General features: G+C 39.4%; 1 protein-coding gene across 1 annotated transcript; it reads left to right on the top strand.

Annotated features, from left to right (window-relative positions):
* The first annotated feature begins 350 nt into the window (after positions 1 to 350).
* On the top strand, positions 351 to 17,702 carry EED (embryonic ectoderm development). Its single transcript, XM_018071391.2, has 12 exons — positions 351 to 491; positions 3,484 to 3,636; positions 8,987 to 9,079; positions 9,975 to 10,040; positions 10,767 to 10,892; positions 11,011 to 11,092; positions 12,678 to 12,769; positions 13,662 to 13,795; positions 14,887 to 14,992; positions 15,794 to 15,952; positions 16,388 to 16,461; positions 17,374 to 17,702. Exons 1-12 carry the CDS (start codon positions 369 to 371, stop codon positions 17,498 to 17,500), a joined length of 1,335 nt encoding a protein of 444 aa, XP_017926880.1. The 5' UTR covers positions 351 to 368; the 3' UTR covers positions 17,501 to 17,702.
* The last annotated feature ends 1,441 nt before the right edge of the window (positions 17,703 to 19,143 follow it).

Raw genomic sequence — 19,143 nt, 5'->3', positions numbered from 1 at the left:
TCTGTGGAGCGAGCAGGAGAACACACAAAAAACCCCTTTAGGCACGAGGTCCACAGAGGGGCCGATAACACCCGTGGCGACAGGGGCCGCTTGTTTCTCTATCACACCCGTGCTCGGGCTGCAGGCAGCGATAGATAAGTGCCGCTCCGCTGCCGTGCGTTTCTGACACGGATTACCACCAGGCTGAGGCCCCAGAGGGAGTGGGATGCCCGCGGCGGGAAGAAAAGGAAAGCAAAGGGCGCTATCCCAGCACTCCGACCGCTCCGTCGCCGGCCCGCCCGGGCAGCGCGGCCGCTTTACGGCAGAGCCATTCCGGCCTGGCCGTCCGCGCTTTGCGGCTGCGCGGCGGCGGGTGGGGGGCGGGGAAGATGTCTGAGCGGGGAGAAGCCCCGGCGGCGGCGGCGGCACCGGCGGGGGAGATGCCGGCCAAGAAGCAGAAGCTGAGCAGCGACGAGAACAGCAACCCCGGGGACCTGTCCGGCGACGAGAACGTGAGGCGGGCGAAGGGGGGGAGGCGGAGGCGGATGGAGCGCGGGGGGTGGGTGGGGGGGGCTGAGGCGGGAGCGCGCCCGCGCGCGCGCGCGGGCGCGGGGCCTCGCGGCGGGGCGGGCGCGCGGGCGCTGAGGGGAGGGGGCCCGCTCCCCGCCCCCGGCCCCACCTGAGGGGACATCGCCCGCCAGGACCCTCGGGGCGGTCCTTGGCGGGAGAGGGAACGGGGCACACAGGGAGAGCGGGGTGTCAGCGTATCTCCCGCCCGCCCCGGCTCGACTCGGGGGCCGCCCCGCGAGGCCGCCGGACGGAGGCCCCGCTGGAAGAGAGCGGGAGAGTTGTGGGGAGAGACACTCGCTGTGCCTCACGTGGGTGAGGGAGGCTTTGAGGCCCGAACTGTGAGCGGGTTCTGTCGCGAACTCTGCTACAAAACGTCAGACTTTATTCATTTTTTAGTTTTTTTTTATTTTTGCTGCAAAACAGCAGAATTTTCTATCGTTCCTGCAGTTTTGCATCGTGTGTCTTCACTGTCACGTTGTAAAGTAACACGCGGCACAAGTTTATGTTGTGCAGCCCTTGGGCGAATGAGGAGTAGGAGATGGTGCTCATAAACTCCTGTCAGCAGGAGAAGGCAGCAGGCGATGGGGACTGTAATCTCTGACTTAGGTAAAATGCTAGTGTTCAGAGCAAAGGTAATGTGTTTGATATAGAATAACTTTATACCTGAAAAGTAAACTTAGTTTAAGGTACTGAGCAGTCCCTTTATGTAGGTACTGGCCTGTTGGTTTTATGCAGTGCGTTTTTTTTTTTCTGGTTAGAGCACTTACCCAGCAAATGAGGCGTCTGGACCACATCCTCCACAGGCTGTGGAAATGCTGCTTGTGAGGTGACAAGCAGGTTCAAGATGCTTCACACCACTGCTGCTGTTTTTGTTTCTGTTGCTCAGCAGCATTTGTGAATCCAAGTGTAATTTGGTGACAGACATTCGGGTTTGCTTTGGTGTCAAAAAAATAGCTTTTGTTTGCTATCAGTGACCACAGAACACATTGCTCAAAGGAGTTGTGGATGCCCCATCCCTGGAGGTGTTCAAGCCCAGGATAGATGGGGCTCTGAGGAACCTGATGTAGTGGAAGGTCTCCCTGCCCACAGCTGGAGATTGGAACTAGATGATCTTTAAGGTTCCTTCCACCCCAGACGGTTCTATGATTATATGATTTTCTGATGTGGGTTGTCTCAATGGTGATGGGATTCCCTTTTCAAGAGCTTGTTACTGAACTCCTGAAGTACTGTTACTGCTCCTGAAAGATGGGGGATTCTGTTTAAAAGTTGACATAATAAGCAACACAACAACAAATTACAAGCACAACAAAAGTTGACATAATAACAACATGAAGTGTTGGTTTGGAAAAGGTAAAGAAAGGGTGTGTTTTGTTCCGTAGGTATCTGTGCACGTTTGTCCTTTATGTGGTACTTGCAGATACCTGGTGTAGTTGCGCCACACTGGGTACCTGGTGTTCTTACAGTGACAGTATCTGGCTAGTCCAGAGATAATTCAGTGTTGTCAAGTATTAAAATTGTGGCTAGCAAGTGTACTTGGGAGATGACAATTTGGCAAAGTCTGAAAATTTTAAGGATCACAGAGAAGAAACTGAAAAGTGTAAAAATTGTTAAACTTGATTGCACATTTTAGGGAAAGGTTGGCTCTTTTAGGGGTGCAACGTGAAGGGAATGATTCCAGATTTGGCCAGTACACTTACAGACTTGTGTGGCATTATTCTTCCTTTTGTTCCTCATGATACCCTGATTTTCAGAGTCCTTGGTCAAACAAAGACCAACATACCTCTACAGGTGTTTGATGATACAGACATGAAACTGGGACAAAGAATAAATGTTTGTTGGGAATTGGTGTATTAATGTTTATAGTTGAGCTCATTCTGTATTCCTAGTGGAGTTCCTAATGCAGCTTCATATTATACTTAATCTCCTCCTATGACAGGCTGTTGTCTGCGTCTGTTCCCCTTAGTTTAGCTGTAGAAATTATATGGCTTCAGGATGAACTTTTTCCCCTCCACTACTCTAACAGAAAGTGGACAGACTAGCTTGCCAGAAAAAAACCCTGAAAAGTTGATTTTTGACGAGCTGAACGTACTCCTATGGAAGCACAGGGTTGGCAGTTATGATGTGAGTGAAGTGTGCTGTTGTGGGCAATGCAGGGAAAGGTCCTTTTAAAGTGGTGTCCTGCAGTGAGACTGCACATGAAATTGTAGTTTCTGTTAATTGTTCAAAGCTGAGCTAAAATTGCTTAGCAGCTGGATGGGTTGTTTTGGGTATCCTTTTTTTAATTTTTTTTTTTCAGTTTTCTCCATTTTTATCTTAGCTCTGGCTGCTAAGGATTGGAGGGCCAGTTGGATTACTTAGCTGATCAGCTGATCAGAATTTAGCTTCTAGTGGAAGCAAGTATCTGTGTGAAAGAGCAAAAGGGGAAGGTGGGACTTCCTCTTCTGGTGGCAGTGCTGACTTGCTGAGAACTGTGCTGTGACTGATGCTGCTGAGGTGTACAGAAGCCTCTCAATGGCTTGGTTCTTGGTGTGGTCAAGTATCATGTTTTTTACACAACTCTTCCTTCAGTACTTCAGAAGTACTCATTTCATCTGGATCAAGGATGTTTTCTAGGGGAAGCAGCTGCTTTATCTTTAGACATTTTCTTAAGAGCAGCTACCAGTATTCTGAAGAAACTTCACTAGATCACAGTTCACATCTCTCCCTCTTGGATTAATCCTCATGTGACTCACGTTCTGTTTCTAGGGAGGAATGCTGTTATATTAGCAATAGATTTAAATACTTGAGTCTAAATAACACCAAGTGCTGGGAGGTCTCCCATTCTTATGTAGGAGAAGAAAAAGGGAAAAAGGCCAAGTGCTGCAAGATTAATTGAATTTATACAGCCGTTAATGATCTCTTTATGACATTCTATATAATTTGGAATGTTTTCAGGATGATGCCGTTAGTATTGAAAGCGGTACTAACACTGAACGCCCTGATACACCAACAAACACTCCTAATGCACCAGGAAGAAAAAGCTGGGGGAAAGGAAAATGGAAGTCAAAGAAGTGCAAATATTCCTTCAAATGTGTAAATAGCCTAAAGGTAGGTATGTATGAGCTTCAGCATGGGAATGCTGGGTACCACTTGCTGGCAGTAATGTTAATGTTGACTGTGAGACAGTGTCAAGATAGATACTTTTAAATATATGTAAACAGTTATGTTCCATGCTGATTGGAAGAAGTACCTCTCTTATTTGGAATAGCCGAACTTTTGAAGAAAAAAGATACTGAGAAATAGGAAACAGTAGGTAGTGCTGTAATTAACCCCATTTTTGTACAGGTTTGCAAAGTAATGTGTGATGTTGTAATTATGTATTTCATTGAAGCTGTAGATGCTAGAGATAAATATAAGAAATGGAATAAACAAATTCAAATAAAACAAAACCTGTGACGACTCCATGCAAAGCACAGAACCTGTACAGATTTTTCTACCTTTTGAAATATCTTTAGAAAAAACCAACCAAACAAAATGAGCCTACAATTTTGGAGTAGCTTTCTCCTCACACTTACCAGATCAGGTACTGGTATTTTCTGTCCAAGGCAATTATCATAAATGCTGTATAGTGCAATTTGGTTAACTTACTGTGAGTGTTGTGATTATATGTTAGCACCTGATCGAGGTAGTCTTTATCTGCTCACACAGCACCTAATGGTCTTAAGAGAAGTGGATTCATGGACTTTACTCCCTGTTCTGGTGTTTTAGGATACTGCTGTTTTCTTCTGCACTGGTGACAGACTGTGGTGGACTGAATGAGTTTTCTCATTCATTATTATTTTACACTACCAGGACGTTCTTTTTTTCTCATTCCTCAGCCTTGTGTGGGATATTTATGTGGCAAAAGCTGTAAATATGCCTTATGATTTGATTTTTATAAGATTTCTAAATAAAGATCATGTCTGGAACAAGATGGAGTTGTGTTAAACTTTATATTTAGCTAGCATGCAGCTAGCTCCATAGTAGGTATTTTCTGCAGAATTGCTTTAAGAAGTTTTTGTCATTCCCCCATGCTTGACTGTTGAGCTGCGCTGATGTAGCCATTTCTGAACCTTGTCTTCGGGCTGCCTCACTGAATTGCTGGGGTACCTGAGTGGGAGAGAATGAGAGGTTTGGATGATGGAAACCTGCTAAATGAGCTTTACCATGGGAGAAACTGTGATACGAAGTTACACTGACAAAAGTATCTGGGAAACAAATTGATCTTATTGTGTTCTTGAAGTATAAAAATTATCTCCAGCCCTCTCAGGGTGTAGGAGGAAGGGAAGTCGTTTTGTTTTCACCACGGTAGGCAGCAGTTCCTGTGATTCCCGTGAGTTGCCCCCACGGATGGTGCTATTTGCGGCTTCAAGTCATACTTCAGACACAGAGGTGGGCCTTTGGGCACCCAAACTTTTAACAAGTTCTGAGTTTTTTTACTCATGTTTGTTTTCTGTCTGCAGACAGAAAGGGTTAGTACTTTTCAAGTGTCTTCTGGGAAAACAAAACATTCCCTCACCTCACTGTCAACCCAGGCCCCACTTGTAGGGTGGGCCAAAAGACCACCCTATGACATTAAGCAATCCCTGACTTCTCTGAATTTGGATCAGGGCCTGGGAACAGATTCCTGTGCAAGTGGAATCAAGCTGTGAGGGAGTAAATGTAGCATTTCAACTAAATGGATATTTTTATTAGCTTTTTTCCCTATTTCTCTTTGAAGTGAAATTAATAATAGATGTGCATGTTACGACAAAGACCAGGTAGCAGCCAAATTTGGTTTTTTACTTTCTTCTTTTCTTTTGCCTGTTCTTCCATACCAATTTTGCTGATACTGTGGAGATAAACTCTAATGGCTGAATGCTGTATGTGGATTTAGAAAGACACTGGTGACTCTTTGGATGTCACAGCATATATCCCTGAGTTTATATGTCTTTGAGCTATGCTGTAAGATGCATGTATTGAAGTTAATGAAGGATCAACATGGTTTAAAGACATAGAAATTAATATTCTTTAGGGGTGTATAAATTAGGTGTTTTTCTACTTTCATACTCTTGGTTTTTCCCTCTTATTTTGCTTTTACTTTTCTTCCTTGGGGGAAAAAAAGAAATGTGGCTATTACTGTCTGCTTTGAATGTTAAATGGTTATGATTCAGCCTGAAAAACTGAGTACTTGCTAAATATGCTTTTTAAACACTACTTTGGAATTTATTTTGAGTGAAATTTAAGCATCAAGAAAACAAAAATATAACTTGGAAAATGACAGGAAATAAAAAGCTGACTTTTATTTTTTCTTTTTGCAGTACTAAGTTACTGTGAGATGTACTGAAAAATCTTCGCTCTCTGTGGAGTGAATGGAAATAGAGTTTATGAATTAGCATATACAGCTAACAGTTGCACATCCTTATACATCCATTTGAGTTTTGATGATAGATCTTTCAAATGAAAACCGTGTGTGTTTTGCTTTGTTGTGCTCCCTTTAAAACAAGGCAATTATTTGCCCTACTCTTTGCTTTTGCTTAAGGTGTGGCTTAGAGGTTGTAAGCAGCCTGCTGTTGTGTCAGCTTCTCCTCACTGTCCCCTGACCTGGGAATAAGTATCCAATGTCATGTCTAGCTTGTTGATGTGTTAAGGAAGGGTAACTAAAACCACTGCCCATAATGGCTTGATTCCACTTCTGGGAACTTGTGGTTAGTTGGTTCCCCGCTGGCAGTGGGTGACAGCGCGTTAAAATGTATTCATGCAGGTGATTATTTTTTGTGTTGGCTTGGTATTTACTTCACTGCTTTCAGTTTAAAAACAGGTCTGGTCTTACTCTTTGACTGAACTTGAGTTGGTATTGAGTGAGTAAGGGCAGAGCTAACCATTGATAGATTATTTATTTACTTTTCTAGCAATTGTAGGTCTGTTTTCTCCCCTGTTTTCTTTCTCTGGTGCATGAAGAACTGGAGTACTTTGGATTTTGTGCCCTTTATTCATATTTATTCATAGGGACAAGATGGCATATCACAGTTTTACTTTTGGACCAGCATCTGTGTCACTCTTCTGTCTGTACAAACCAGTGTCAGATTCGCGTGACATACTTGGTATCTGAGCATAACCGTAATGTATGGCACCTAGAAGTATAATGTTTTGAAAAACCTGCTTCATTATTTAGTAGTTGGGACAAAAATTAGAGCAGACAGGTATTTTCAAAATAGTTATATACTGTTTCTGGCCAGTAAGGATATTGGTAGTTTAAATGGGAGCATAGCTTCTTCGGTTATGATGGCCTAGTATATTTCTGCAAGAGCTTCTGCCTGGCTTCTTCATCCATCAAACACCAGCAAAACTGCAATATGTACACTTGTGCTCTTGGAGACTGCAGCACTGTAGCATTTGGTGTGAGGAATGTAGTGTGGGTCAAGTAAGTAGATTAAAGACATTTGTCTTGCAGCGAAATTTTTCCAGGGAAATAGGTTTTCCTTGAAAAAGCTTACTAAATACTTTAGGTATGTACTTAAATATAAAAACATAGAAACAGTATAGCCCTCTGTTGTATCTCTCTACTTAGCCTGGATCTACTTAGTCTGGGTCCTACATATAAAATCAGAAGCTTCTTGCAGCTTATGCTGGAAGAATCTCCTATCTTGAGGGGGAAAAACATATTGCTCTTACTCTTCCTATTTCATTAAATTTATCAGAACCAGGGCACATGACAGAGAACAAGGTTATTCCAGAAAAACAAGTGCAACCCCTGCTAATATGGCTGTAATAAAGCAGTAAAAGTCCATGCATTTTACCTGTGTTACCTTCATGCGATAGGTCGGAAGCCCTCAGTATTCACCAGTATGAACTCTTTCAAGCAGAAATTCAAACCCAACCAATTATTGATGGAAAAACTTAAGCATTCTGAATTTGATCTCTCAACCATTCTCTTCAAAGAAGACTTAAATACGCTCAAAAGTAGAGGCTACAAAGTAAAATTCATAGATTTATGGCACACAAAAAACCATGGCCTTGTGTATGCAATTTTATGGCTTACAGTTTACCTCATTCTTCATCTCTAATTTGACTACGATGCTTTACAGATGCTGAATACCTGCTTTTTCCTTCTGTCCTGGGGTCACTAATAACCTGGCTACTTGTCCCTTTCCTAATATCCCATATCCCTCGTCACATAAATCCATTCGTTTGTTCTTTATGTTGTGATGGGTAATACTTTGAGTTAAACTTTGAATGATTCTTTTTAATCTGTATTCAGCTTTGAAAGTTAACTCTCTTAAGAATTGCAGGAAGGCCTTCATGTCTGAAAGATTTTCTCCCTTCTCTTACTAGCTCTTATAGATACATCTGTTAATAACAGATACTGCCTTTCTCAGTAAATAATGCTATTTTAAATTTTTTCCAGACTTCCTTTCCTTTTCTGAGTGGTGTTAGACTCTGTAGCCACACCCCCTCCTTGAATTTATTCTTTGGTTCTTGGATAGGCCAGGGCTGCCAGGGCCAGTACTTCTCGTGTTGTCTCTGAAGCATTGCCATTTGAGGGCTGCTTAACAGCCGTCATGAGACACTTCCTTCCTGCCTGCACTGTCCCAGACAGTCCCCTGTGGGGAGGCACTTTAGTGAACATTATTCTTGCTGAAAACATCCTGTCAGGACAGGCCAAAATACTGTTATCAATTATTAACAAGCACCACCATATTCATCACAATTCATAAACATATCTGCTTTTCCCCCCCTCCCTCTCTGTTTAAACTGATGTGAGCTGCGTAAAAATAATATTTGGCTTTTCTCTGGTAACTGTTTGTGAAGGCAATCTGAAAACACGTTGTAGACATGAACTTTGCAGTAGTATTGTGATATGCTGGAGAGAGTTCCTCATGTCTGTGATGAAGTTACAAGACCTAACTGTAATGAAATAATTAAATGTGGCCCTTCTCCATCCTTATACCAGTATAATTCTTCTTTGTCCTAGTAATTAATCTCTGTTAAGTTACAAATCCTTGTGTAGAAGTAATTATAATGATATAAAATGTGTATAGATATGACCTTAGATGCAGAGATTGCCTTGCTGAAAATTGCAAAACAGAGTAGTAGACTTGCAAATATAACTTGGGAGTTCTGCCAGCTTCTGGCCATAACTGAGACAACAGTTCTTCCCCTTTACTTTTTAAAAGCTTGGTGGGGAAAGAAAGGGAAGGGGTGTGTTTGTCAGAATATTCCTTTAGCCTCGCTTAAGACAGCCAAGTTAAAATGTGATGTTACCAAACTATCCTTTTTAACTGTTCACTATCTGAAATTATGCTAAATGTGAACCCAGTAGTTTGAGGAGGAAAACTTCTCAATTAAACTGTTTACCACCATAGCTGAATTTCACAGCAATTATATGCCTGTGGGTTTTGTTGGATTTTTTATCTCTAATTTTACTTTCCATCTATAGGAGGACCATGGCCAGCCTTTGTTTGGAGTCCAGTTTAACTGGCACAGTAAAGAAGGTGATCCTCTTGTTTTTGCCACTGTAGGCAGCAACAGAGTGAGTAATCTTTTCTTCACTATACACACTTCCATGTGGTTCTGCAGGCACTCCTTTTTCCAGCCAATCCCATTACCTGTGTTTAGTGTGGATACAGAATACTTGATATAAACAACTTTATTTCTAAGATATGTAGCATCTGTTATCTAGGACAGTTGCATCCTTTGGTTTCTTTATGAAGTCATGTGTTAGCTATTTGGGAATTAACTATGTCATGAAAGAAAACATCCTTTAGTAATATGCATGTGGGATAAGCGAGCAAGGTGCATAAGTGTATCTTCTCAACTAAATTACTCTTCATAAATGTTATTGTTTTGAAAAGGTCGTACACTCTAAAACAGGATGAGAACTGTCTGCAATGACTGCCTGCAATGATGCTAGACAGCTCAGTAGCTAAATTAATGGCCTGTGAGGAGCGAGTTTATAGGCTTTTTCTGAACCAGGATCTATGTCATTTCAGTCTTGAAAATTACTCCTGAAGTGCATTCTTTGGGAGTGTTGAGAATAAACAAGCCTTTTATTTCTAGGTTTGTTCCACCTGGCAAGTCACCAAAAGTGCTAAACTAACTTTAAGCAAAGGATCAATGACTCATTAAAAGACCAGGTCATGTTGGAGATGGCTGCAGTAACTGATTCCAACAAGAGTTTATCTTAAGAGAATTCAAATAGTAGACCTTAAAATCTGGGAAGGACAGCTGACAAGTCCTGGAGCGGTGCTTTACTGAAACATTTCTGCCTGTTGAAAACAAATGGATTATGGATGAGATTTAAACCATAGAGGCACACGATCTCTCCCCATCAGGCAGTCAATACACAGGTGCATGTGATTTCCTTTTGAAATATCACAAATAAGCAGCAGTCTCTCACACTTCTTTGTTTTTGCTTTTTTCTCCAGGTTACTTTATATGAATGTCATTCCCAAGGAGAAATCCGTCTGTTGCAGTCCTACGTGGATGCTGATGTATCCTTTTAAGTTAAAACCCCATATGTTTCCTTTTTCTTTATGAAAAATTAAGAGGTTTTATAGGAAAAAGCATACAAAGGTTTTGTCTGTGATTTAATACTTTGCTCATGTGGTGCATTCCTTATGTTAGGTTCAAGTCTTGCCTCTTTCCCACATCCTACAGTCCCTCCTACTGAAAAAATGTTAAAAATGCAGACTCATGGACCATACTGTATTAAAATACATGAAAACTGATTCTCCATCAGTTTAATCTTCCCAACACTAATATTTGTATAATGTTTTACTGCTTTACAGTGGTCTCAGTTTTTCTCTATGAGTTGAATCTGGGTTTAAAGACTAAGAAATAGGTTTTATGCTCTGAAGCATTAATAACACGAGTTGATCACTTGCAGTATACAAGTCAGTAACTTGTGAACTCAGTCTTGATTCATTTTTCCCAGTCTTTGGATGTTTTTTGAGAAAGAGGTTCAAAGGTGATGCCATGACAGAGAAGGTGTTCCTTGTATGTTAGAGAACAGAAGTGAGGAATTGGCCTCTGTAGAAAAGGTGATGTTACTGGTATTTGCAGATGTATAACTGAATATGTGTCTTTTTCTTAATTGGTTCAGCAGAGACTACTGGGCACTTGGATGAAGTAGCAAAAGGTTTACTTAAAATAAAATCACATTGTTTAAAAAATAAATCTCCTGTTTGTTCTGTATTCCTCAACATAAGATGTTGTAGGCAGATGAAAATTTCTATACCTGTGCATGGACATATGACAGCAATACAAGCCATCCTCTTTTGGCTGTGGCAGGGTCCAGGGGTATTATTAGGATAATTAATCCTATTACAATGCAGTGCATAAAGGTGAGTGTTTACAACTTTGAGATACAGCTTGTGTTTCAGTAAGGCATGAAACTTGTGTCTTCTAAGTATGTGTAAACATGAGGGCAGATGGTAACCTGGTCTCTAAATTCTATCCCAGCACTACGTGGGCCATGGAAATGCAATCAATGAACTGAAATTCCATCCAAGAGATCCAAATCTTCTTTTATCTGTAAGCAAAGGTGAGGAGAAAAACCTCTTTTGTTTTTATATAAATCAGGATACTTTGGATTGGAGTTTGGTCTAGGCTAAAACCTCTATGAAATTTTTTATGAATGTCACTGAACAAGTTCACTTGAAAGTTGAGAGCAAATCATGCTCTCTTATGGCTGTATATCTTGTAATCATTAAATCCATGGCCTGCAATAACCATAAGTTCACCTGTGTTGCAGCAGCATTGTGAACAATGCTGCTTTTTAGGAAAGAAGAATCATGAGCCTTGGGTTCCCTCTTTACTTTCTAACAGTTGAATTAAATTTTTCTGAGTTGCTGAATCACGTTGCCATCTAGTGGGGAAGTCTTAAGGTTGCAGATAGCAAGACACCACCGTGTGCATGGGGAAAAACTTGGATTCTCTCTTGCTTGGGAGCTTTAGTTGGACTTTGTGTAAAAAGCTTATTAGTGAAGGGAGTTTTTGGTATGGTCTTAGGGGCTTGTCCAGAAAGTTTTAACAGTCACAGCTTCCTAATCTTGACATTTTTGTTAAGTAAGGGAATGATCTCCACAAGAGCTATCCTTGGAGGAATAGGATATGCTAGGAATGCTTGAGCTGGAAATACTCACATAAGGGGACCTTTGACTTTAGTGTATTTGGAATTACTGATGAGGCTACCTGAGAACAGGAGGTGGGAACCTCTCTGATGCTTGCAGCTGTCAAGTTGGTGCTATGGGTCTGTAAACATTCAGTTTCTTGAGTTTTGTGTATTTTTGGGTTCTCTTTTTAGTAACATTTTGACATTGGCCATAGTACTACAATTTTTAATGTGCAGTCTCTGGACCAGGTACTATCACGGAGAAGGCATGAGGCAGGAGGGTACTTGAAGTCTTAAAACTGCTTGGCTGAGAGGTTAATAGAAAAAGAGGAAAATATTTGGGACTGCGTGGACTTCTGTGTCCCTTCTGGAACTGTGGGTGTTGCTGTAGTTCAGTGCAGTATACTTATGGAATCCAAAATGGAAATACACTAGAGGTTCCCATTTCCAAATGTGAAATACAGTAGAGGTTTTTAATTAGAAATTGTAAAAACTTTCTTTAAACAAGCAGATTAGTCTGATTGACTTTGGAATACATATTTTCTATATAAACAGTTTTTCCCCTCCTTACAGTCTGTGGTTGATAAAGAATAACACTTTAAAGGTTAAAAAAAAGGAAAATCAGATGTTGATGTTAGAATGGCTGAAAGGAATTCTAGCATTTTTTGGTACATAAAACTATTTTAAAGTGAAAACTGGATAAAAGCGTATTTATCCGAGATCAGTTGTTCCTTTGTTTTTTGGGGGGTCTAAAGGTCCAAGTGTATTTTTGCTAGAAGCTGTACCTAGGGGAGGGGGTGGGCACATTTTCTCAATTGCAGAATTACTCTTCACAGTATTTGAGTTGTAATGGCAATTTTAGTTAATGCAGTTCTGTTGCTTCTAACAAGTGAAGAGGAATTAAGTGCTTTTCTGATGTTTACATGAACACCTGTTATTGAAAGTGGTTAAGCTGAAATATATTCTTCAAATGTACATATAAAAAGCAGCATGTAATTTTATTTGTTGTTTATAGATCACGCATTGAGACTGTGGAACATCCAGACAGACACGCTGGTTGCAATATTTGGAGGAGTAGAAGGGCACAGAGATGAGGTGTTAAGTGCAGTAAGTGGAAGACTGTGGGGCAGTGATTTAGATTTACAAAGGGTAGTAAGCAACTTTTTGTCCTCTTGTGCACTGTTTTGATATTTTAACTACTTAAAAAACCCCAATTGGAAGTGCATAAATACTTTTTTAAGGGGATAGACAAGTTTAAATCTAAGGTGTTTTGATTGACCTGGCCACCTCTTGCAGACAGGGCAGGTGTTCACTTTCTGTGTCTTTCAGTAGCTAGTTTTCTCACAGTGCAGCCTTGAAGTAAACAAAATAGAGCTCAGTGGGGCTAGAAAGAGTAAAAACTTTTCGTGATGGTCCCACTTTTGAAGTTCTTGAGAACTTACCAAGTCAAAGCAGCATAAGCAAATAAACCTTGAGAGACATGGTAGTGAAGGAAAGAAGTTATTTCAGTTAAACTGTTTTTCAGTGGCTGTTCACAGCCACTGATACCTAGCAAATATCAACTAGATTAGTTAACTTTTAACAGACTGCTCTTAAGAACTGTTTCCATTCCTGTTGTGTGACCTGAAGGGTGAGGAGTGCATCTTTAGGAAACCTGACACTGTATGTATTTATTATTCACCTATGTTGTAGCCCTGGCATTCTACCCAAGTTTCTTCTATGGATTCTACTGAGAGAGGAGAACTAGCTGTAGATTCATTGTCTGTCACTGCTGTTGAATATGCCTCTCTTTCTTGAGAGAGAGTAAATGTAATTATCAAGAAGCTGTGCTGCTTTGCAGTGAGCTGGATTACATTCTTAGTTTTTTCTGTTTGCAATATGCAGTTTTATTGCATTCTCTACACAGAAAATGCTGTTTTGATGGAAATGGTGGCATAAAATCTGACTTTATATAATACAGTGTAGGCTGGGGGTGCTCAAAATTATTTTATATATGTAGGATTATGATCTTCTTGGTGAAAAAATCATGTCCTGTGGGATGGATCACTCTCTAAAACTCTGGAGAATTAATTCCAAGAGAATGATTAATGCTATCAAAGAATCTTATGAGTACAACCCAAATAAAACCAACAGGTACGTAGTCTTCATCTTCTTGGTTGTCTTTGCAAAACATAAATACTCCTATCAATGGTCCAGGTTTATTCCTTTCCAAATTGAGAGTTCTTGGGAATAGTGTGTGACCTAGATATTGTGCTGGGTTCTAAATCTCTCTAGAGTATGTGTCTTACTGATGTTTGCTTCAGTGAAATTTTACTAAATTCAGATTCCGAGACTTTTATTTTTAAATACTTTAATTATTTCTTATTTGCTCGACTAGGAAATGTCTAGAATTATCATCTTTAGGCTTGCAATTCATGTGTTTCAAGTTGTCAATGCCTTTTTCATCATCTTAAAATTTCTATAAGGGAATCAAATCTATGTAATTAAATGTGGCATATAGTTTTATATGGAGTAGTTAATTATTGTATGTTATTCGACTTTGGGGTGGGGACAATTTTACATAGTAATAACCTTCATTTTCATCATTCTCTGATTTGACCTCGGATATGAGTAAATTATCAAGTAAACATAGCAATTAGATACATGATAGATAAATCCTCCTTTATGAAGTTCCTCAACTTTTTAATCTTAACTTCCAGTTAAACCATTGAGAGAATTGAAGAGTCTAAAACACAGTGAACATGTTCAGCAATGAGACTAGCTGTGAAAATACTCTCGCTTTTTTTGGTAATGTTACCAAATATTAAATGATGCTTTTTTTAGCGTGCTTTTTTTAAAATGATGATTTTTTTTTTTTAAATAGTGTGCATTTCTGTTTAACAATTTGGATGTTGCAGAAGCAGCATCAAGAAAACTGAGCCTTAATTCTTGAAGTATTTGGTGACAGGAGCTGTATTCAACATCTGAAGGAGTGGTTTTGCTCAGCACTGTCTCTGCACAGTCTTGTACATGGGAAACTAGTTATTTCTTTAGCAATGAGGATGAGAACAGGGACTGTTCCTAGTATTAAAAAGAAAAAATCAGCGTATGAAATCTGCTTTGTTATAAAACTTAGAAAAGATGGGCTTATTCTTTTAACATCGAGATGTGTTAAAACCAGCTATTAAAAATTAGACTTTTGCTTCTGTATTTCTCTGAACCTCACTTGGTAATTTTCTCTATAGGCCTTTTATTTCCCAGAAAATTCACTTTCCTGACTTTTCTACGAGAGACATACATAGAAACTATGTTGACTGTGTACGGTGGTTGGGAGATCTAATTCTTTCCAAGGTAATGTTGCAGCTTTTTCAGCTACATTTATTTACTTGTTTTGAGGATCCTAAACAATAGAAGTTTTGCTAGCATTTGAGTCAGATTAAATGACTGTCCTGTGTCAAGTGATTTTGTGGAGTGTATTGTGAATTTTGTCAGCTGTCAGGATGTGTGGATAAGCAGCTTACACTTAAAAAGTAAAATTATTACTACAGTTGTACCTCTGCTCTTTAGCAGGGTACTAGGTTTAGCAGGTACAGGGTTACTAGCTAACCATAATCTGCATGGAACCTATAGAAAGGGAATCTACAGATGCTGATTAGGGATCCTGCTGCTAAAGGGTGAGATGAGGGTTACCATAAATGGAGTAACTAATGTGCTGTGTCCACTAGTAACAGTGGCTTGCAGATGTTAAACCAGGCAGTCCAACTGCCTTGATGCCAGAAATTGGTGAGTGCACAGTCCTTTTAGTCAAAGGGATTGGGTAAACAATCCCTAAATCAAGATGAGTTTAAGCTGCTTATGAAATTGTGTTTAAGCACATCTGGTTGACTTCCTCTGAAGTGGGTGAGGGAGGGCTCCAACAGTCCTGTTGCCTGGCAAAGCTGTGAGGGTTTCAGGTTCCCAGTGGAGGACAGGGATGTATTGTTGGTGATGTGGCTGTGATCTAAGGACAGAGGTGAGATTTTTAGTTGTACGTTTTGTAATGTCATCGGGGAAGCTGTGAGATGAAATGTTTGCTTAGAGTTGTAATTAGACTGATTGTGCAGTATAAATTGTAAATATAGGTGACTTTTTTTTTTCATTGTTTTACTCCAGTCTTGTGAAAATGCCATTGTTTGCTGGAAGCCTGGCAAGATGGAAGACGATATAGATAAAATCAAGCCCAGTGAGTCCAATGTGACCATTCTTGGGAGATTTGATTACAGCCAGTGTGACATATGGTACATGAGATTTTCAATGGATTTCTGGCAAAAGGTATTTGTCAGCTTTGACTTTTCTGTGTTTGAAGGTGTGTAGTTTTTCACTGATTCCATGTTTATGGGCATAGGAAAAGTCTTGGTTCATGTGATGCTTAAGAAACAGAATGGTTTGCTATAAGGGCCTTTCTATGAAGGTGGAGGAGCTCCAGGTTTTTTCATTCTGGGTTCTGCCTGATAGAAAAAAAATAAATACTTATTTTCCACTAAAGGTATGGTTACTGTTACATTCCTCCCCTATCTGCAGGGGTTGATAAAATGTAAGAGGGGAGGCAGATTTTATAGCCTTTCTAACTCCTCCAACAAACTCATTAAGTCATTCATGTTTAAACATTCGTGCACAAATTATTAGCTCTAGAGCCTTTATAAAATTCTGATTTCATTCTTTGAGAAAGTATTTTAAAATTCCTTTATCCTCTGCTTTCTTTTAAAGATGCTTGCTCTGGGCAATCAGGTTGGCAAACTTTATGTTTGGGATTTAGAAATAGAGGATCCTCATAAAGCTAAGTGAGTACTGTATTTTTGTTAAGATGGGGAGTTGGGTTACTTTACTTTTTCCTTTACTGATAACTATAGAAATTCTTCAGTACTAGTTTAATACTAGTTATGTTCCATTATATCTAGTAGGTAAATAAACATGAGCCCCTGAAGGTTAACTTTTAACATATTTCACTGATTTATAATTTACATTATAAAAGTGGCAAGAGGCCCCATTCATATTGTGCTGGGTACCATGTGTAGACATAGTAGAAGAGTTGATTTCTCACAGGGCTTACAAACTAATTGGGTGGAAGTCTTGCAAAGCAATTAAGAGAAGATGTGCTGGGTGGCTGTAGCACATGACAAAGGCAAGGTAGGTGAGAGGACTAGAAAGATGCATATAGATAGATATGTATGTGGCTAAACATACAAATGCAAAAAAAAAACCCCTGAAACAAGAAACCTGCAAAACAAACCCACTCCCAAAACCCACTGTGTATAAAGTGGATATATGCTATATATAAAAATACTATATGCATTATATTTTTATATACCCTATATAATATATTATACATACGTATATATATTTATATATAATCCATGTAAATATGTGCATGTACACATTAATGAATGAAGTTTTATTCCTAACTGCTGGGAAATAACATTGATTATGAAGTCCTAAATAATGTGATTCTATAAGCTTTCAATCTTTTCTTGAGTGAAAATTGGGTGGATAAGTAACAACAGTGGATGAACAATTAAACTACTGCTTTCCCAAGTCCACATTTGGAATACAAAATACACTATACAGGCCATAACCTTGCTACCCTTCAATTCCTCCTAGGTCACATAAATAAGGGATTGGTGAAACAGTGCTGCATAATGTTGTAGCAAGTGTGGATTTAGCATTGCAGCTGAATAATTTTCTTTTATTTATAGGTGCACGACTCTTACTCATCCCAAATGTGTTGCTGCCATCCGACAGACCAGTTTTAGCAGGGATAGCAGTATCCTTATAGCTGTGTGTGATGATGCCAGTATCTGGCGCTGGGACAGATTACGATAAATTACTTTTTCTTAATTCATAGTAGAAAATATATTTTCAAATTATAATATAGTCTGTTAACTTGCTAGTACAGTAGATGCATTTAGTGTAGACTTTCTCGAAGGTTCAGCAGGCTGGAGCTGAACTTAGTGATGTTTACATTCTGTGTATTGTTCTGCTTGAAATTGCTGCTTTTAATAAAAAGAAGTATTTTTGTAAAGTTTTCTGAATTGTCCATTTTAATTATTTCCCACAATGAGTTTTCTCTTATGGCCTATGAAATTTCTTTACGTACAGCTGTCACATAAACGTATGACAACTTGCTAGTAATTTGGTATATTTATGCTTGCAGCTGTATTTGTGCCTTTTTTAACTGAAAACCTAATGAAGCTATTATGCAGAGACCTCACAAAGGAAATGCTACACTTAAGAAAATAGTATAAATAAATGCATTAATCATTTCTAAAAATATTTTTAACTCATTCCTTAAGATAGTTGCAGATTGAAATTGATTTAAGTTTTAATGATCTCAAATTAGGATGAGCTTTTCACCATTTTTGTTACTGATTAGGGGAAAAAAACTTACTGGCTTTTTTTTTTTCTTTTGTGGATCACATTGCTCTTCTGTTTGAATTCTGTCTGTCTAGTTACTGCAGTTATGTGAAAGTTAGTTCTTGGAAATATATTTTAATTGCTTCTGTCATTATTCCCAAATAGCCTCCTCAATGCTTTACTGTCCTTAGGAACAAGGAATTCTAAAATCGATACTGTTTTATATAGGCTTAAATTATGTACAGTTTATAAAAATGTAAGGGGAAAAGTGGATAAGATGGCAGAAATTATTAGCAGTGATAATCTGTGTTCAAAACGTTTGTGTGTATCTTGTCAGCACATAGTTGGAATGCTCATGTTTGTGTTCTGGAAGTGGTCCAGGACATTGTGTAGTAGCTGTGTGTGCCTGAATGAGGAAGAAGGTTAATAACATTTACTGAGCCTGAACCATTTACATACTTTTTTTCCCTACTGTGCCCTTCTTATCCTTCACCATAACATGTTACTTGAGAAGAAGTATGAAGCTATTATGTAAATACAAGTACACTATCATTGTGTGCTTTTCTGATCAGTAGATTAAGTTAAGTAGTCCTGTCTGCTGCTGACTTGTTAACTGCATATCTGACTTTTATCTTTCAGGACATTGCTTTTTCCTGTTTGTTACAGTTTGGGAGGTTTGTAAATACTCTGTTTAGATTAACTACGTGTTCAGTTTGAAGTAATATGACTAAGCCAGTTTTGATTTGTGTCCTTGGGAACCTGCAAAAAATGAAGCCCAGAACTGGCAAGTAGTTTACAAGTTTTTAATCTGTAATACATGATTGTTTTCCCTTTTTTTTTTTCTTTCCCCTCTTTTAAATCCTTGGCCTTGCTACTGGGGACTTGCAGTAGTACCACAGCTCTGTCCAAAACTAGTGTTTAACTGAGCTGGATTCTGGACCTTATTTTGCTTGCACAAACCAAGTTCCAGCATGCTCCTCCTTGTGCCCATGACTGTCTAGTCTAAGGGAACATGATCAGGAAGCCAAGTGTAAAACCACAGAGATGGGCAAAAACAGGTAAAAGCCTGAGTGCTGAAGGGAGGAAACTGAAATTCCTGCAGAGTTGGAACA

The sequence above is a fragment of the Manacus vitellinus genome, unplaced genomic scaffold, assembly GCF_001715985.3.
Source record: "Manacus vitellinus isolate BGI_N305 unplaced genomic scaffold, ASM171598v3 scaffold_2_pilon, whole genome shotgun sequence".
In the NCBI taxonomy this organism is placed as follows: Eukaryota; Metazoa; Chordata; class Aves; order Passeriformes; family Pipridae; genus Manacus; species Manacus vitellinus.
This window is presented reverse-complemented; position numbering and strand designations above follow the sequence as displayed.